Below are 20,467 nucleotides of genomic sequence, written 5' to 3' on the forward strand. Positions count from 1 at the left end.
TTTAGGACATTAAGGCAAGGGGCGGCACCACGGAAATGCTCCATTGCCAGATTTTTAACATTAATGGTCACAAATTGCTCAGATGAGTGTTCATTTTCTCAGTTGAAGTATATTAAAAATATCAACAGAACAACTATGTGACAAGAGAGGCTGGATACAATATCTCAACTAAATATAGAAGCAGGTGTATTGTGTAAGATTAGTTTTGAGGCTCTGATCAAAGACTTTATATCTGAAAAATGTTCTCCTACTTTTTCTAACTGCAAAGTGGAAGTATACAGAAATAAACATGATTTTCCATCTTATTGTAGGCTTTTTTATTTTGAAAAAAAATATATATACACATATACAGTGTGTGTATATATATATATTTCACGGTTCATTATTGTTTATATTTTGATTCAGATAAATATGGGGGCACCAAAATCTTTTAAGTGTTAGGACCTCTTAATCCGGCCCTGATTACAGCACATCTCTTACATCACGTGCGTATGAAATGACAAGGACACACGCCTTCCGGGCCTTGTACAAATATCCCGCAAGAAAGGAGCAAGCTGGGGTTTAGTTGCACGCCTGTGCTCATATCCTAGCCAAGCCCGGGTTGTGCAGCCTGATCCTACGCATCTATACTCGCAAGTGCTTCCCCACGATCTCTACAAGGCTGCAGCCCTACAGCACAATCCTGCGCCTGCCTACTCGGAAGCAAGCCTCGCGGAGTTCAACCGGGCTTTCTCCTAGGTAAGTGGGTGCAGGATCGCAGCCTTCCGTCCTTTTCCCTGGACTGCAGACGCAGCAAAGCGACCGGCTTCCCTCCCGCTCCGAGCTTTCCCCCGGTTTTCCGCTCCGAGAAGCCAGCCCACGGGGAGGTGGAGCCGCTGGGAGGCGGCGCCGAAAGAGGCCGGCTCGGCTTAGTCGCCTCCGCGGCCTTTCCCGGAGCCGACGCAGGCGCAAAAAAGGAGAAACCCGCAAGCCGATCGCTGGGAAAGGAGAGCGGGGCAGCTGCCTGCCCGGGACGGCGCGCCCATGAGCTGCGAGGTACGCAGAAGGAGGAGCTCCCCTGCAAGCCTCCCGGCCTCCCTCCGCGATCGCTGGCTTGCGATCCCCCCTCGGTCCCTTCGATCACGATCCGCCCCTGGGCCTTCGGCTTCTAGGCGCCATGAGACGCCGCCCCCTTCCCTGCCACCCGGAGAGGGCATTTCTGAGCAGGGGTCGGGGTGGGGAGGCACCTGGTTCCCCGTTAGCCTTGGCCTCTGATCGGAAGCCTTGGGGAGAGAGGGGAGCGTCGGTTTGCTTGGGCGGTAAGCCCTCTGCATGCGCTCAGAGGCACGAGCTTCTCTAGTTTGGTCCCCGGGGTTTGGGCTTTAGGGAGCGCTGCTTGAAATGCAAGCTCCGCGTCTTGCCTTTCGGGATCATCACGGAGCTGCCCAAGGTGGTGGTTCGTAGCGTGAAACGAACTAAGAGAATAAAGTAGAAGTTCCACACCAACAGCAACAATTTCTTCCTCGGGAAAAGCCTCAGAATAAACTCATGGAGAAACAGCAGCAGTAGGAGTTAAATGACAGCTCAAAAACCCAGACCAGTCATTTAGAAGTGGGTGTAAACATGCTGTTTTGGTCCTGGCATTGTGCTGTGCAGTTCAATCCCACAGGTGTGCAGAGAAGGACTTCTGCACTTCCCATTTTATTAATAAAAGCTTGCAATTCTGCACATTTACCCACTATCCCTTTATTAGAAGTTATCCATATATACATTGGTTCCATGCTCTTAACTGATGTGAACCGAGCTGCAGGGAATCTTTTTTCATTTTATTTTCCTTGAGTGCATTTGGTCTGTTTACACTGGAGACCAGCACTGCTGTTGTGCTTATGTTTAAAAAGCCTGACTTGACTGCCTTGGCCTTTGTGGAACTTACTTCCAAGCAGGTTTGCTGACCAAGGAAGGCGGGAAAAAATTACTTCTTGATGGTCCAGCGCAGTCCCCTATGGCCTTAGGTGAGCCATTGCTACAATGTGTAGTCTCACAATTTGAAGAATGTATTTTTATCCTGATCTTCAGCCGGTATGGGAATAATAATGCTAGTTGATCGTGCCGGGCTGTTGTACGAATTTGAGATAACGTATGTTGTGGGCAACTAAGAAAAGGGTAGGTTTATTCACTCACACCCCTGCTCTTGTTCCTCTGAAGAACTCATAGTAGCTTGTATAGGCATAGGTGAGTAACTATCATTATCCATCTGGTTTGCATTTCTAAAAGGTGGTAGTGCTGTACTTTGCAAAAAGTGCCGAATTAGCCGGTGTCCGCACTGAGACCATTTCCGTGCCCCAACAGATAACATCCCTGCAGCTGTGGGAAGAAATTGTCAAGAGGCATTCAAGGTATGATGACTTCCGACTGGTAAAAGATGCTGCCTCTTGAGTGTGTAACTGGCCCAAGATCACCCAGAAAACATCGTAGCCAAACTTGGGTCTGCTTGTCCTTGTTTGACCCTCTTAACTTATCCTTTGCCAACCTGGTGCTGCCCAGATGTTCTAGACTTAGCATGCCATGTGTGTGTGGGGGGGGGGCATTATTGGGTTACTGCTTTTGGTTTGATGTTATATGTTGTGGTCTTGTTGTGACCTCCAGGCATAGGGAGGTGTTAAGTTGAATAATAATAATAATAACAACAATAACAACAACAACAACAACAACCCGGCCTAGGTAGTGCAGAGGCTGATGGGACTTGTAGTTTTCAGAGGGCACCAGGTCATGATTTATTGGGGGGGCAGGCTTCATGTTGGGGAGGGGGCAGAACCTCAGTTATTTAGGTATTTTTATAGATTTTCGTGGTCAGCTGCCCCCCTCCTTGGCTACACCCATTCACCAGGTTAGAAAAGGCTGCTGTGACCATCACACTGAGATTCCATTTCCCACCACTTGTACTGGTGGTCCTTCTATTTCCTTGTAGGCAGATGGTCTCCTCAAAGAAACAAGTGGCAAACAGCATTGTTAATGTCCATTTGAATTCTTGGTTGCTTGGGAAATCAGAGTTTAGGAACTGGTCTTGATAAGTGAGTGTCACAGAGCCTGTGGGGCGTACCAGAGGGAGCGGATTTGCTATGCTAGCTTCCTGGCAGGTGGTTCCCTGTTGCTTACCAGGATGGGCAAGGTAGCCAGGACTTCCTGACTGCGTTAACCTTCTCCCTACTGGTAAGCCACACCTGCTTACCTGCTAGAAAGCTAGCATAGCAGCTCTATCCCACCTTGTGAGTCTCTTCTGCCACTAGCTCTTTTCAGGAACCGGTTTCACATTTGGGATACCTGATTCTGCTTCAGCTGGTTTGAGTTGTTTAGCCTCAGGCCCGTGGTGTCCTAGGAAACATTACTCTTTCTCCTGATGTCGTTCTTTAGGCTCGCTGCTATACAGGATCAAGTCGTCTTTGCTGTCCGCCAGGAGTACGTGCTTCTTGGGGATCAGCTGGTGGTCCTCAACCCAGGGGACGAGGTTGCCGTTATCCCCCCTATTAGTGGAGGTTAGCTCTGGAAAGACGGCATCAGGTGTGTGCTCTTGTCTTCCTAAAGGGCGATTCGATTAGGGGAGTGCACATGTTACGTTAAATGAGTGCACAGAAAGAGTTGTGCTGTACACTGGTTCAGTTATTCACAGGTAACATTCAGTGGATATGCATTCTGTGTCCCGTGTATACATAGTAGTTGAGCTGTGCAAATCAACAAGTGTACACCCTTGGAAACCAGTGCTTGTGCATGTGTCGAGACTGCTTTTTCTTGTGTTCAGTGTAACATGTGAACGAACCTCTCGGCACTCGATGAGGTATGAACATGGTGTGTCTGCACACATGATATGGGTACAGGTGCCAAATTTACGATTCTCTACACAAACAGGAGTTGTGTCCTGTGGAAGTAATTAAGAATAACCTAATCCCTGTTCAGATCTTCTTCATATGTTTCCAATTGTGTGATTTAGAAGCAGGGAAGCAAAGTCCCACTAGGCAGACTTGCCCTCTTCAACCATGTTCCTTCTACTTTCCACATTTGGGGGATGAATTTCTGAGTAGGAAGCTAGCTCTAATTATGGAGCTCCCCGCACAATTTCACAGGAGGAGAAATCCCTGAATTTCTAAATCTAAAACAGAAGTTTTCAACCTTTTTGAGTCCATGGCTCCCTTGACCAACTACATTCTTTCTGCGGCACCCCTGCGGGGCTCAGGAGCCCAGTTATATCACCCCTTCCCTGCAGAGCTGGCAGCCTCTCATCCTTTTTCAAACACACTCCCTTGTGGAGGGTTCCCTCAGCCTCCTCTCCTCTCTCCTTGGAAGTCCTCTGGGCAGCCGCTGCCGCTGCCCCTGGACTCTGAGCTGCCCTCCTGCCCCAAAGAGAGGTGCCTCCTCACACTGCCCAACAGGGGCCTGGGACTTGTCTGTCCAATCCCAACAGCAAGGGCTATAGGACTGGCTGCCTGCCTGCTTGCTTGCTTACTCTGAGGCCACCTCAGCTCCTGGCAACCAGCGCCCCCTGGCCAGCCCCAGAGGCACCATTCGTCCCTCGAGCTTCTAGCCAGGGCTGCTGCAACAAACGGCTATGCAAGCTTTTGGCAGGCAGAGACACAAGAGGGCATCAGAGAAGGGAGGGGAGGAAAGAGGGCCAGTGTTGTCAGCAGCACCCCTGACCATCATTCAAGGCACCCCAGGCTGTCACAGCACACTGGTTGAACTGGTTGCATGACTATTCAAAGTGGCATGACACAGCTTTAAATGTACAATGCAGATGAGGCCCAAGTTGCACATGCCAGATACACTGTGATGCTGGTTTCTCTCTCTTTCTAGCATCCGCACTCTAAATACACTCATTTAAGGCTTTGACCTGGAATTTCTATTATTCTAGTAGCAGGTCAAGAAGCATTTTTGCAAATGATCCCATTAACTGGAGCACCATATTTTTCCGTGTATAACACCCCCATGTATAAGACGACCCCTATTTTTTTGGACCACAAAAAGGGGGGGATTGCCCAGAGTTGTTCAGCTTTTGGGGGGAGGGGCACCACCCCCAATCACTCTACAACCTGCCCGCAAATGCACACATCGCCGCGGCCACCAATCGTCTGCACACTCACCGCCAAAAGCCCACCTGCCCACTCGACACAACCACAGCCGAGTGCATGCACGCCTCACCTCTGTCGTAAATAGCACGCCCAATTGCTGCAGCCACAGCCATTCGTCAGCAGGCCTTGCCGCAGCAGCCAATCACATGCCCAATCGCCGCTGCCAATCTCTTGCTGGCTGCTGCCACCAATTGCCTGATATCCGTGTGTAAGACGACCTGCATTTTTTGCATATTATATCTAAGGAAAACATATTGTCTTATACACGGGAAAATATGGTAATAACTTTCATTTCACCACCGCTTATTCCTAGAGAAGCCATGAGCGTAAGTGAGGATGAGCCCAAGGACTTGATAAAATTGAGCCACGAGAAGCTCTCGGCAGATGAAATATCGGCACTGGTGGTTTCCCCCTGCTGTGGAGCTGTGGCTTTATTTATAGGTAGGTTTGATGCACGTAGTATGAATTTTGGAATAAGAGAGAAACCCAGTATTTATTTTTTTAAAAAAGCCCTGTTAAAATCACCCTTACAGAACTTACATAGGTGGTTGCAGCTGGTTCCCAGAAAGAAAGAATCATCCATATTCTGTCAGAATTGTCCTTTTTAGTTACCCCTCTAAGCATGTGAACATCCAGAGACAGTTACAGTGGTACCTCGGGTTAAGAACTTAATTCGTTCCGGAGATCCGTTCTTAACCTGAAACTGTTCTTAATCTGAAGCACCACTTTAGCTAATGGTGCCTCCCGCTGCTGCCTCGCTAACGGAGCACAATTTTTGTTCTCATCCTGAAGCAAAGTTCTTAACCCGCGGTACTATTTCTGGGTTAGCAAAGTCTGTAACCTGAAGCGTATATAACCTGAGGTACCACTGTATATCTCAAACCCTGTCAAAACAACCTTTCATGGTGAACCCTATTGGTTTCCAACACTGTGCCAGTTTCATGTCTGCAGCCACAAGCAGAAGTGCTGCAACGTCTCCGGGGCTGGGGACTAGGCTTGCATGTACAGAGCTTTTGTTCTGTTAGTGTGCTGTGGACCCTCCTCAGGTGACTAGTCTCATTTGGACCTGGAACCACTATCTGGGAAATCATTGATAACCTTGTTAACCAACTTTAACAAAACTGTTGAAGCGAATGTTTTTGTCCTGTTGACCTTTTCCAACCAGCCAGTTGAACACGTCCTTTCATTTCAGGCACTACCAGAAATAACTTTGAGGGGAGAAAGGTCATACACTTAGAATATGAAGCATATGAACCAATGGCAGAAGCAGAAATCAAGAAAATATGCACAGATATTAGATTAAAATGGCCTTTGGTGAAACATATAGCTATACACCATAGACTTGGGTATGTATGACCAATGATCCAATTATTGTCACGTCAAGTTGCTCTTGTAATTTCTGTCTCTTGTTTTCTTAATTTTCCTGTTGAATCCTGCCTCAGAAAGTATAAGAGAGGGACATGACAGTTCTGACTTGAGATTCCTAGGATATAGCTTGCCTGCAGTGTGTGAGAGTGTGCAATAATTAGCAGAAAGACAGTGGATTTTATTTAGCCCTCTAAAGATTAAGCGAATACGGATAAAAACAACTAATATTTCCTTTCGCTTTCCTCTGTAGTTCGGTTCCCATTAGTGAAGTGAGTGTGATGGTCGCAATCTCTTCGCCTCACAGAGCAGAGTCTCTTGAGGCTGTGCAGTATGGCATCAACGCTTTGAAAGCAACCGTCCCTATATGGAAAAAGGTATGTGTATGTGACATTTCTTCCATCTTTCCTTTTTCAATACAATAAACTACATGTATTCCATGTGTGCCTGGTAGGGACAGTTTGGCAAGAAGGGTGAAGTTTCTCCAAGGGTTATTTAACAAACAAACAAAAGTGTCAATCTACATGTGTCCGCAAAGTTTTGCTGCGACTTCTAAAAACATGTGCTACATACACACACCAAAGCTCCCATCAGTTTGATCCAGGTATTTGATTGATCTTAATATATAAAAGATATCTTTTGTGAATGAGGATATGTAATGGGGCAGAGATTCTGGGCTCCACTAGAGCTGCCTTTCAGGCTTGTTCACTGAAGGACACTGACCTTTGCTTTTGGGAGTCTATGCATTCATCCATATATGCAGCCAGTTTCCCTGCTCTCCAGGGCTCCTTTGTAAATTGATCATTTAGCTGTTCTCCTGAATTGTGCTGTGGGGTTGTTGTTTTTTAGGTTTTAATAGAACCCATCATCAACAGGAAGTTTAAAAATCTAGATGCTTCAGGTTGGTTGCAGTCACAGGAACATTTTTCTCTCTCCTCATCTGTGTTTGCTGATCTGTGTGATCAGCTTTGCAACAGTTATCATCCATGATGCTCTCTGGTTGCAGGAGGTCTATGAAGAGGAATCCTCTTGGAAGAAAAACAAGGAGTGCTTTTGGGCCAAGACACTGAAATAAAGCTCTGCCGACAAGACTACCTAACTGTGCTTAAATAATACAGAAACTTCTGTTTCAGATTAACAACTCTTTCACATGGCAACTGGACTCTAAGCCACTTTCTGTCATTTGATTAAGGCAGCTTCATAGCCCACACAGTCAATTTTTTTTTAAAAAAGATTGTCAAACATTTAATTGGAAATACACTAATGGTAGTGGAATATATATATTTTTATTCTAGTGATTTCTTCTAGGGGTCAAAGGTATGTAAACATAAAAGTTACTATCCCCGTGGAGTTGTTCACACTTAGCAAATTCTTATTTCAAACCTGCTCATTAAAGCGGATTCGTTCTGAGTAACAATGGGATGTCTGCAATGCTGCTAGTTCAAAGCATCAGCCCAGCATTCTGCTGGGTTACCGGGGCTCATCATAGTTCATAGTTGCAGTTCGACTGAATCGCATTTGCTGAACACAAGCCACAGGCACTCCTGAGCCATCGCTCCCTGTAAAGTTATTAGGGCAACTACTTCTGCCATGCTGCTAGCAGCATATGGACTTTTTCCAGCACTGGGTGGAGCTTTTGGGGCTTATTAGAGTCCGAATGCTGTCATAACTCTCAGATGGGTTTAGTACATACCAGTGGCCATGGGAAGGTGACTTTGGCTCCTTTGACTATGTGTAGGATAATTTGCAGCTACAGAAGCGCAAGCCGTTTGTAACCCTAGAAGTAGTGTAGGTCAAAAGGGTTAGGCTGATAATCACAATCAATGGGAACAGTTGAGGAGTAAAAAGTGTGTTGTTGTTTTTTAAAAGTGCTGCCTCATAACAGAATAAACTTAAGTGCCTTTTGGTAGTGTCTGAAGATAATACTTCTGTCATCATGCATTCATGTTTTGATTATTGGTTTCAAACATAAGACTGCTGGGAGTTTGTGGACAGATTTAGATGGTTAAAAATGTGATGTAAAAGCACTGAATTAATTTTAATTTTTTTGTTCAACCATTATTTATGTCTAGCCCATTCCTTTATTTCTGAAAATATGGACTCTTCTTTAGAAGCAGATTAAACTCAGTTGTGCCCCAAAGCCTGCAACAGATTTTATGTTTGTTTATTTATTTGATGCACCAATACATTTTGTGAAGCCATGTGTAAATGTGTTGTGGACCTGCAGTAATGCAGGCAACCACCGTCGTATGCATGTCCACTCAGAAATAAGTCCTATTTAATTCAGTGGGTCTTAGTAAAGGTAAAGGTACCCCTGCCCGTACGGGCCAGTCTTGACAGACTCTAGGGTTGTGCGCTCATCTCACTCTAGAGGCCGGGAGCCAGCGCTGTCCGGAGACACTTCCGGGTCATGTGGCCAGCGTGACGAAGCTGCTCTAGCGAACCGGCACCAGAGCAGCACACGGAAACGCCATTTACCTTCCCGCTGGTAAGCGGTCCCTATTTATCTACTTGCACTTAAGGGTGCTTTTGAACTGCTACGTGGGCAGGAGCTGGGACCAAACGACGGGAGCTCACCCCGCCGCGGGGATTCAAACCGCTGACCATGCGATCAGCAAGTCCTAGGCACTGAGGTTTTACCCACAGCGCCACCCACGTCCCGTTCAGTGGGTCTTACTCCCAGGTAAATGGGTATGCACTTTAAAAGAGCTACTGCACTCAGCGGGATAAAATCAGGTGCGAATGCTGGCCACAGGCTTACAGTTTTTCCCTGGTTGGGTGATCAGCATGTTTTATTGAAGTTTAAGAATCCTAAATTTAAAAAGGAGGGTGAAAATATATATCTTATTTAAGATCTGAATGGTAAATATTTATATTTAAATTATACATACATTGAATTACATTAAAACGATAGTAAGGGAGAATTGCCAGGCTTTGCATATCCAGACATGTGAATTTTTGATACAACAGAGCACCACTCTGTACAGTGTTGTAAAGAGACACATTCTGAATTTCCCTGCAACATTTCTAAGAGAATTTGCAATACACATCTGGAAGAGCAGTACTTGGTCCTGTACTGGGAACAACCAGTAGGGGTCAGTGGAGAAACTGCTGTGCCAACAAGCCTGTGACAATACAGTACATACTTTCTATGTTTACCAAAGGAAAAGAAAAGCAGATTTTTTTTGTTTCCACTGTAAGCACTGTAAGGTGTAAAACGATGCTTGTTTCCATGATAACAAAAGCAAATTGTATGTTTAAGGACATCTTATCAATTTACAGTTAAGTTTTGACTTGTATAACTTAATCTCGTCACTTGGAACGCATATTTATCTGCAGGCAGAGCTGGGCTAAGTCTTCCTAAGCCAGTGTTTCCCAACCTTTTCTGGGCAAAGGCACACTTGTTTCATGAAAAAAATCTCGAGGCACACCACCATTAGAAAATGTTTAGAAAATTAACTCTGTGCCTATATTGACTATATATAAAGTATATATAAAGTAAAGTATGTGTGTGTGTGTGTATATATATATATATATATATATATATATATATATATATATATAGTATATGTAAAGACTATATATAAAGTATATATAAAGACTACGGATTTGTGTCACTGCCCATTTCCATGAAAGATTTATTCATGCATTTTGCACAATGCCACAATCCCACATGCAACTTTTAAAAAGGATGGGAAACACTGGGCTATGCAGCTGAGGGTGCACCGCTTATTGCCAGCAGTGCAAAATAGCTCTGCTTTGCTAATACCTGTTTAGCTGAGTAGGAAGGAGTTACAGTCCAGCAGCATAGTCCTGTGTTATCCTAGTGCATTGGCCTTTTCAGGAAATTGGAGTCAGCGGGCACAGTTGTGAAAGCAGGGGACAGATTGGAGGTTTCAGCCTTGGGTATCTGGATGCCTGGCCTACCCAAAGATGGAAAGCAAGGGCAGAGGAGCAGACCTGGTTGCTGTCTGACTGTATGCTTAGAGCAGGGCTGGAGAAGGGGCGTGGGGCGGGGCTGACGTTGTCGGTCATCTGGAGGCCTGCCCCGGAGAGACGGAGGCACGCACTCCCCTGGACCACCTTGACGCGCATGTCGTAACCCGGGTCACCTCAGTCGTGCGAATGCGCGCCCAGCCAGGCCTCCCCCGCTGCGCTTCCCATTGCTGGGATTTGCCTGGCTTTCAGTCTCAAGGGAGGGAGGGAGGCTGCTCAAGACGCGAGTCGGAGGGGCGGCCTTCCGGCGGCTACGAGGGAGGATTTCGCCCCGCCGCCTCCACGAGCAGGCCTTCGCTTCACCCAGGCGCCCCATCCCTTCACCTTTTGCACGCGCCTCCTTCCCGCACGCTTATGCACCCGTTCTTACGTGCAAAAGGCGGTGGCAACTGCAGCTCCTCCTCCTCTAGAGACAAGGCGGGCGCTTGCTGCTGCTGCTGCCACTCGCTGGAAGCTCGCGATGGCTCTCCGTCATCGAAGGCTTAATGGTTCCTCCCCTCCTCCTCCCCCCCCGCTTCCAGGACGAATGGTACAGCCGGAGAAAGAGCGACACTCGAACTCCCGTGAGGAGGAGGAGCCTCCGACTCCCCTTAACACCTTCCGCGCCAGCTGCGGCTCTCCCTCTCTTACAACAGCCCTTCACATTTCAAGCGGTATCTCCTACCACTTTAAAGAGCGGCGACTTCCCCCCCCCTAAGGAATCCTGGGAACTGTATTTTGTTAAGGGTGCTGAGAACCGTTAGACTCCCACGGCACACCAGGCAACATCTCGCGGCACACTAGTGTGCCGCGGAACACCGGTTGGGAAACACTGTCCTAAGCTACATGCCCAGCACAGTGAATAGAAACTAACTAACTGCAGGCATATAAAATAAGAGTTCAGTGTAGTCTACACCAGGTTTGTTTCAATTTTACTCAAGGCAGATCCGTTTTTATTTCCGTTCTGAAATTCTGAAATAAAAGTGCAAAATATACATACACAAAGGCAAACTATTACACCTGGATGCATCATATAAAAAATGAGAACACGCTATATACAATGGATTTAAAAGGTAGTGCAAATGTACATAACAATGTGGGGAGGACAAGGTTTACTTTGAACTTCTGCACAAACCCCAAATGCAGAGAGTTCAGCTTGTGCCAGCACCATCTTTCAGGTTACTTGCAGAAGACCCTAGAGTAGTTTCACAGAGGTAAGTTTTGCCCTGTACAAATAAAGCCTTTATGAGAATTGCTCACAGCTTCCTGGTAATTTCAATTGGTGTTGACACAGCAGAATGTATATTAGTAGAGCCAGGCTCCTTGGAGTTACAATTTCCAATAAATGCTGTATTCAGTACACTAGTTTGAAATGAACAGTGCTGGTGCAGTTGAAATCCTAGCTTTGCCATTAAATAGGGTTAAGGAATCCTGGGTTCAGGATGTGCCCTGCTTTCTCTGGGTGGGTAAAGTTGGACAGATAGGATTACCCTTAACAAGCCATTGTAAAGGAAGTTAGATGAATTTGCACCTGAGAAACAAACAAAACAGGAGCTATATGTAGGGAAAGTCAATTGTGCAGTTGAGTGACCTTTGCCTCTGGAACATCTGATTCTGTTGTGACACTTAACATTGCTTCAAATTCCACTAAAATAATGCCTTACTGAATTCTTTAGTACAAAAACACATTTTAAAATACCTTTTTTTAAAAAGGTGTGCATGTTTATAAACCTATATATTTACATTAGATTTACAGCAGGACTGCAGATTCGTGCCAGTTTGAAAAGTGCAATAAGATAGTATCGGCAGTAGAAACTATGGAGTGTGTAAATTGCAACATGTGGCTTAATGGAAATGAATGAAAGCTGCAGGATTGCAAACTTCAAGGGCTGGAAAACTTATCATTTCAAATCTTCAACAAAAGTTATTTCCCTGATCTTAAAGACACAAATTTGGAGGCTGGACGGCTGTATTCCTTTGGAAGGGCTCAACAGTTTATCAGGCAGATTTTTTTTGCAATAACAATAGCCCAATAATAGCCTAAATACTTCTAGAATATGGCCCCAGGTGTAGATATAACTATGGGTTCCCATGCATTTTTTGGTGAAACACAGTCTTTTGGCCATGGAACTCTGTCCCAGGAAGCATTTAATAAATACATAATAAAAATGTTGTTGTTGTTGTTTAGTTGTGTCCTACTCTTTGTGACCCCATGGACCAGAGCACGCCAGGCACTCCTGTCTTCCACTGCCTCCCGCAGTTTAGTCAAACTCATGCTGGTAGCTTTGAGAACACTGTCCAACCATCTCGTCCTCTGTCATCCCCTTCTCCTTGTGCCCTCCATCTTTCCCAACATCAGGGTCTTTCCCAGGGAGTCTTCTCTTCTCATGAGGTGGCCAAAGTATTGGAGCCTCAGCTTCACGATCTGTCCTTCCAGTGAGCACTCAGGGCTGATTTCCTTCAGAATGGATAGGTTTGATCTTCTTGTAGTCCATGGGACTCTCAAGAGTCTCCTCCAGCACCATAATTCAAAGGCATCAATTCTTCGGCGATCAGCCTTCTTTATGGTCCAGCTCTCACTTCCATACATCACTACTGGGAAAGCCATAGCTTTAACTATACGGACCTTTGTTGGCAAGGTGATGTCTCTGCTTTTTAAGATGCTGTCTAGATAATAAAAACGGTCTCTCTTGCATTTGTGGGTGATAATAAAAATGGTCACCCACAAATGCAAGAGAGAATAGCCGCAGCAGAAGGAGTGGATACTTCCTGCTGCCTTAGAGCTTCCAGCCACAGCCTTCATAAAGAGAGCCCTGCATGATCACTCCAGTGGCCCATCTCATCCAGCATCTTGTTCTCATAGTAGCCAATCAGAGGCTTACAAGAAGTCCATCGAAGTGTGCATGCACACGAAAGCTTATACCTAGAACTAACTTAGTTGGTCTTTAAGGTGCTACAGGAAGGAATTTTTTTATTTTGACTATGGCAGACCAACACGGCTACCTATCTGTAGCAGGATCTGAGTATGACACTATTCTTGCTTATTCATATTAAGTTTGGCTTAGTGTTAGGTGTGAATAGGTTGGAGAGTATGCTGCTGTAGGCCTTTTGTACACATCCAGCAGCTCTAGACTGCAGCTGTGTTAATGTTTTAACAAAGATTATTCTGACAAAATAAAAAAATTCCTTCCAGTAGCACCTTAAAGACCAACTAAGTTAGTTTTTGGTATGAGCTTTCGTGTGCATGCACACTTCTTCAGATACACTGAAACAGAAGTTGCCAGATCCTTCTATATAGAAGGAATTTTTTTATTTTGACTATGGCAGACCAACACAGCTACCTATCTGCAACATTATCCTGACAGTCAATGGTGTGTGTGTGTGTGTGTGTGTGTGTGTGTGTGTGTGTGTGTGTATATATATATATACACACCATAGTATTTCTGGCACAATTCAGTGTTTACTGCTTCTGGTCCTGCTGATTCAGAACAGCTATTAATAAAATACAAAAAATACAAACAAGAAAAATAAACATATTTTAAACCCTTGTAAACAAAACCCCAAACTGACCAGCAGTTATTGCTAAAATAAAATAGTACCTGTAAAAATTTTTCCTCAACTATAAAAAAGGACATTTTCATTGAAAAAAAAATAAGAAATTAAAATAATCCATAAGGCACTCCCAAGTTGTTGAACCAGTGTGAATGCAAGCAATGTTTGTGAATCAGAAGGTCGGTGTACACAGTGCTATTCCTGCTATATTCATTCTCTGTCCTTAGTGAGTTCTGCAATTTCATCCACATCTTCCACATCCTTTGCCATCTTCTCATATTTTCGCTTGAAGAAACCGAGCTGTAGAAAATGTTTTGAGAAGTTTTTAAGGAGGTTAGCAAACACCACTGAAATACATTTATTTAAAATAATGTATGGTATATGATACTTAAGGCTAGCTCATACGTTTAATTAAAGGCTTAGTGCTATGTGCATAAGCCTCAGACAAGGGCACCTGTTTCCCTACAGCATGCTATGAGAATGGAAGATTTTGCTTTCGTTTTCAACTAACCTTGGTTTGTCACAGAAAACTATGGCTTACAGAAACAAGCCAACATCAGACTCTGGTTTCTGACCTTTGCTTCTTTCTCTAAATCAAGGTTAAGATTAATCGCAATTCTGGGTTCAGACATAATGGCAAACCATGAAAATGGGTGTTCCATGCACATAATCCTAAACCTTAGTTTAGCATTATGCTCAAATCCAGCCACAGATAAAGCTATAGTATGTGAATTCAAGATAGGCACGGCTGATTTCTCAGTGGTTTCTGGAAATTTTTGGAAAGCAGTTCTTAAGTTCTGCTATGCCAGGAATGACTGGGTTACTATTGAGCAGGAACCACACAATGAAATATATTTGAGAAAATGACTACAAGACATAAGAGCAGCACAGCTCAATTGTTTACCACTAGAGCGGAGTGGATTGTGCAGGAGCTTTCTGCCTCTAGTGGTGGATCTATGCCTCTCACCTCACGAGTGGGAGTTCCGTGGCAATTTGCCTTCTCCCCTACGATTGCTTCCTAATCGTTAACTTACTTTCCATAAGGCAGCAACTAGAGCTAGCAGCAAGAGGAGACCGACCAGGACACTTGCTATCACAACTCCAATCGGCACGTCTGCTTTCTCATCGGGCTTTGTTATTGTGAGCGGAATCTTAAAAGAAAGAATGGTTGTAGTTAGACAAGGTAAGGCAGCAGCAATTCTCAAACAAAAGTGATCAATGCATTCTGCATGCATTCTTTGGCCACTCGTTGGAGAGCGGCAAGTGTAATTGTGCTCTCGCCTTTTGTTCTGCTTCGTTTGAATTCCAGCAGAAATTCTGGGTTTCAGAACATTGGTAATAAATTTTGCACTTGCACTTTAATAATAATTAAGATACAAAAATATTTCACTGTGCCCTGGTTCACACGATACAGTAAGCCGAAGTTCAGCATACTGGGAATATGCAGGCTGCAGGAGAGATGCTTGCAATAGCATCCCTCTTTACTGGTTCTTTTGACCACCACACTGAACTGAGCTAAACCAAGGTTTGGCTTACCATGTTGTTCAAACCCGGTTAAGAATCTCTCTTTTCACTAACCACAAAATGTATCGGGGGGTTTGTTCTTGGCTACAGTTTGTAGTTAGTGAGGAGAAAGGTCAACTACGAGACTGGGTTTAGATGACCTGCTAAGCTAAACTTAGTGTGTCTTAACTCTGTGGCAGTAAAAAGGAACAGCAAAGTTACTGCAAGCTCATCTCCAGATAGCTTGGCTTATGTAGTGTGAACCAGGTCTCTGTGTGTTCCTGTTGAAACAAGTTAAAAAGGAAGAAAGCAGAAACTGACACATACACTCACAACTTTTAACAAAACACACATTATTATTATTATTATTATTATTATTATTATTATTATTAATCTGCCAAGAACAAAAGAAGGAACTATATTGGGTGCTGAAAATTACTTAAAAGTATGCCATTTATCATTTTTATTTGCTTTCAAATATCTTGCAAAGTATTAGAAATGCACCTTTGGAGGAATAAGATACTCCAACTTTTTACATTTCACCTATGCAAATTTATCCCATTAAAATACTCCAGACTCCATGACGGAATTTCAGTGAAGGCAGATTCCAGCAGCATCCCTACATAACAGGCTTCCTTGAACTCAGAAATTCTGGGGTCAGTATTTCCCTTTGAGGGGGGAAACGGAAAATGGGAGACTGCAGGATTTGCTCTGCTTGGATTTTGTTGTTGTTGAATTGTTGCTGGGTGGTGAATGATTTAATTTCCAAATTGATATAGTCACTGCATTTTGTTTCAATGTATTCCACCTAGAGAATATTTTAGGATGCACCTAATGAATGAAATCAAATATATGGAATAAATCCTTCCTAAACAGCCATTGTACCCACAGGTTGGATAATTGGAAGAATATAACTTTAAGGATTTGCTGTTTTCTTCTTCATCATCCAATATATCCTGACATTAACCAAGGAGCTGGCAGCCTTTCCATAAAGTGAATATAATTATAAATACAGATGATCTTGTTGGCTTCGAAATATATTTAGGGTTTTCAAAGATCTATGGGAATTCAGGTTTAGCTCTGAAAATCTGGAAGGACATTTTAATGTATTTTTCACTTCCAAAGGCAAAGTTACAATTAAATTGCTTGATGAAATATAATCTCATAACTTATGGCCAATTCCACCCTGTAAACCACTTAGATATTTCAGATGTATTGCCAGTAGAGCTTTATTGTTATGATTATTCTGCTGTTTTGGGTGTGGACACACTGATACATTTCATTGTGTCTGTCTTCTACATACAGTACTTTGCAACAAAATGACCATGATAATGATTTTTGCAGAGGCGGAATCATTCATTATTGCAGTCTGCAAATAGCCCATTTTAACTCTCGCTCTCTCTGTGCGGGAAACCACAACAATTTCCTTAATTTGATTCATGCATCAAGACTTCTCTCACAGCAATTACATTCAATTAAATCACAATAAATTGAAAATTATTTGTTTTTAAAGTTAGCTAAAGAGATTTCTGTTCCATCTTTGGGGGTGGGGGAATCTTCCCAAGTGGCTAATAAAAATAAAATCAAGCATTTAATATTACAAACCATATAATTATAAAGCCACAGTAAAAGCAGCTTTAACAGCATTAATGTAATCAATTATCTATTAAAATACTGGGCGAGGGATGTAATTGTATTCACATACTGCTGAAAAGACAGGAAAATAGGCACCAGCTGAGCATCTCTGGTGAAATCATTTTACACCTGGGGTGCCACCAAGAAAAAGTCCCTGCTCGGCTCTGAAGACACTGGGAGTGAGGCCTTGATGCAGATCTAAAAATGGGAAGGTTTATATCAGGCATAGGCAAACTCGGCCTGCCAGATGTTTTGGGACTACAACTCCCATCATCCCTAGCTAACAGGACCAGTGGTCAGGGATGATGGGAATTGTAGTCCCAAAAACATCTGAAGGGCCAAATTTGCCTATGCCTGGTTTATATAGAGCAGAGGCTGGAAACATTTTTCAACCCCTTCTGCATGTGTGTGTGTGTGTGTGTGTGAGAGAGAGACATGCCAGTAAGGAGGGGTTCAGAGGCAAAAGTGGACACAGCAATTAATGTAAATTTTAGGCTAGTTACTATACACAGTCTCTTGCCTCTCTATATCCTCCATCCAGGCAAGGAAAAGGCATCAGGGGCAAAGGGAAGAGAAAGTCAGTTATCCAGCAGTCCCAGTTTCACTGGGATGCTGGGGAAGACAGCCCTTCAACACAGCACCAAATGCAAAACAAAATCAACATTTGTTGCTTTGCCTAGGCTTGCTTTCAATGACTGCCCACTGGGGAACAGGAGACCCGTGTGGCAATGGTGTCCATGCAGGACATTTTGCCCTCCTGCAGCATTTCAAATGCCTCCCTTGCTCTTGATAGCTGCTGCTACAAAGGGCTGCTTCTAGGGAAACTGGGACTTGGAGGCAAAAGCCTACCTCCTGTGGCAGACCCTTAGGGCAAAGGGATCTGCCAGAGGGGGTGGGCTGCTTCCCACAGTAGCAGTTTCAATCACCTACACAAGAAATAGGGACATTCAAGACCGAGTGGTAGTTATTCAGCTCTTCCAGGTCCTGGGAGGACTCTGAGGAGTGGGGACACTACTCCCTGCTTCAGGATGATGCCTCTTGTGTAATGATACACCAGCCCATCCTGCCAATCCCATCCAACTAGCTTTCCTGAGTCTTGACAGACAGGGATCAAGAGGCCATGTAGATGGCCTCACCCCTCCAATTACCATATTACCATGGCCCACCCGTGCTTTTTCCTTCCATTCAAGGAACCATCATTAGAATGAAGTGTCTTCCTTGAGTGGAGAGAAACAACTGAATAAAACCTTTAAGCCCTGCTCTGAAATCAACACACCCATCATTTATTCATTTTCATTTTCCATCACACCATTGGACAGCAGGCTCAATGTGGCAGTATATTATACAGTATATTATATAATATATCCCATTAATACATAGAGAGAGACACCTGACAGACTACAGTCTCTCCTGAAGATCTGGCAGAATGGAGAGGCATCAATACAAGTTAGCCCTTTTCCATAAGTAGACCTTACCATACATCGTGTCAGCATTGGGAATCAAACTTCCATATCCCATTGCTGCTTCCCTTTCTATCTATTCATCTAAAGCCACCTTCTTTTCTGAAGGTTTGCAAGCTCCTAATTTAATATTAAAAAAAATGCTTTTGTACCAACTTTTATCAGATCCATGCAAACATCCATTTTGAATAAAACTGTCTTGAATAACAAAGTTTTAAAGTTTTATAGATAGCTTTAGGTTTCCTTTGAGCCAAAACTTGGCCAGATGAAATGCCATAAAACTGTTAAGTTTCCAGTAACTTTAAAACTCACACAACAATTTATACATGTCAGTAACAGCAGTGTAGCCTTTTTATAAGAGGAAGATACAGCGCGCCATGTGTTTTTAAATGAGCGTGAAAATGACATAATAGCTTTTAGCGTGGCAAGACTGGAGCATAAAACAGTCAGACTCACTGATAAAGCATTTTCTCCAATCACAAATAGATCTGGATCGTTTGTATCCACTTCTGCACTTGCCGATAACTCTACTGTCTGGAACGCTGACTGCAACAGAAAAATGTAGCATATCGCAATTAAAGTATATATGGTTTTCATAAATTGTAGGCAATTATTTAAGGCACAGAGCCTTTTTAAAAAGGAACACAATGGTATTAGAGAAAGGGCATGCACAGCTACCTCCCGACTTTCAACGTTTATATAAAGGGGTCATAGTGCTAATTGTTCCATCTTAGGAGGCATAATAATAATAATAATAATAATAATAATAATAATAATAATAATTTATTATTTATATGCCACCCATCTGGCTGGGTTTCCCCAGCCACTCTAGGCGGCTTCCAACAGAACACTAAAATACAATAACCTATTAAACATTAAAAGCTTCCCTAAACAGGGCTGCCTTCAGATGTCTTCTAAAAGTTTGGTAGTTATTTTTCTCTTTGACATCTGGTGGGACGGCCTTCCACAGGGCGGGTGCCACTACCGAGAAGGCCCCCTGCCTGGTTCCCTGTAACTTGGCTTCTCGTTTAAGCTCCATGCTGAGTCTGTTAAGGATTTAAGACTGCGATCCTATACACACTTATCTGGGAGTAATGGGACTTCAGCGGTATTCTGCGTAGCCATTTATATGATTGCACTGTAAATCTGATAAGAACATGAGAAGATCCTGCTGAATCAGGCCCATAGCTGTCAACTTTTCTCTTTTCTTGCGAGGAATCCTATTTGGAATAAGGGAATTTCCCTTTAAAAAGGGGAAACGTTGACAGCTATGATCAGGCTTGTGACCCTTCTAGTCCAGCATCCTGTTCTCACAGCAGCCAACAAAATACCTATGGGAAGCTTGGAAGCACAGCCTGAGTGCAACTCTTCCTTCCTGTGGTTTCCAAGCTGCCATTCAGAGGCATGCTGCTATGGATTGCCCTGTCCTCTGTAGGTCTCCTGCTGTTTATGAACTACAGTTCCCATCATCTCTGACCACTGGTCTTGCTAGCGAGGGATGATGGGAGTTGTACTCCAAAAACAGCTAGAGACCCAAGTTTTGGAAACACTGGTCTAAACCTCGTTTAAAGCTATGTGCTGTGAGATATTAAAACTGCCCCTCTCCCTTGTTCTGGAAGAAAAGAGAACATCTAGACATGGGTGGCAAGAGGTCACCATATGATCCAAGAGAAGACCAAAGACACAGCAGGCTTTAAAGGCTGTTTGCACATCAAGGCATATCGTGAATAATTCCATATACAGTCATATTTGGCAGCTGCAACATTCATATGGGGACAATTGCTCATATATGTCATAAAAGTCCACCAAACAGCTGCAAAGTCTTCAGGATCTGTGTTTCCACTTAATGCTTTCGTTCCAGGATAGCGATGCATATAG

General features: G+C 43.9%; 2 protein-coding genes across 7 annotated transcripts in view; one reads left to right on the plus strand and one right to left on the minus strand.

Moving 5' to 3' along the window:
* Window positions 1-871: 871 nt before the first annotated feature.
* On the plus strand, window positions 872-8,616 carry MOCS2 (molybdenum cofactor synthesis 2). 6 transcript variants are annotated; one of them, XM_081213413.1, is made up of 7 exons: window positions 881-1,035; window positions 2,329-2,375; window positions 3,391-3,537; window positions 5,418-5,540; window positions 6,292-6,445; window positions 6,718-6,841; window positions 7,471-8,616. In XM_081213413.1, exons 4-7 carry the CDS (start codon window positions 5,420-5,422, stop codon window positions 7,537-7,539), a joined length of 468 nt encoding a protein of 155 aa, XP_081069539.1. In that variant the 5' UTR covers window positions 881-1,035; window positions 2,329-2,375; window positions 3,391-3,537; window positions 5,418-5,419; the 3' UTR covers window positions 7,540-8,616. The 6 variants fall into 6 exon arrangements, with proteins under 6 accessions (XP_081069543.1, XP_081069542.1, XP_081069541.1 ...); XM_081213412.1 differs by having other exon boundaries at window positions 884-1,035; window positions 5,413-5,540; XM_081213414.1 differs by lacking the exon at window positions 5,418-5,540.
* Window positions 8,617-13,828: 5,212 nt separating this feature from the next.
* ITGA2 (integrin subunit alpha 2) overlaps window positions 13,829-20,467 on the minus strand; it is a 59,801-nt gene continuing 53,162 nt past the window's right edge. Inside the window, exons 28-30 of the mRNA XM_081213296.1 lie at window positions 19,046-19,135; window positions 15,026-15,142; window positions 13,829-14,291 (exon numbers count right to left, since the gene is read on the minus strand). Of these exons, the coding sequence (XP_081069422.1) occupies window positions 14,202-14,291; window positions 15,026-15,142; window positions 19,046-19,135 (297 nt within the window). The 3' untranslated portion in view covers window positions 13,829-14,201. The remainder of the gene's footprint in view (window positions 14,292-15,025; window positions 15,143-19,045; window positions 19,136-20,467) is intronic.

The sequence above is a fragment of the Podarcis bocagei genome (assembly GCF_964188305.1).
Source record: "Podarcis bocagei genome assembly, chromosome: 11".
Classification (NCBI taxonomy): domain Eukaryota; kingdom Metazoa; phylum Chordata; class Lepidosauria; order Squamata; family Lacertidae; genus Podarcis; species Podarcis bocagei.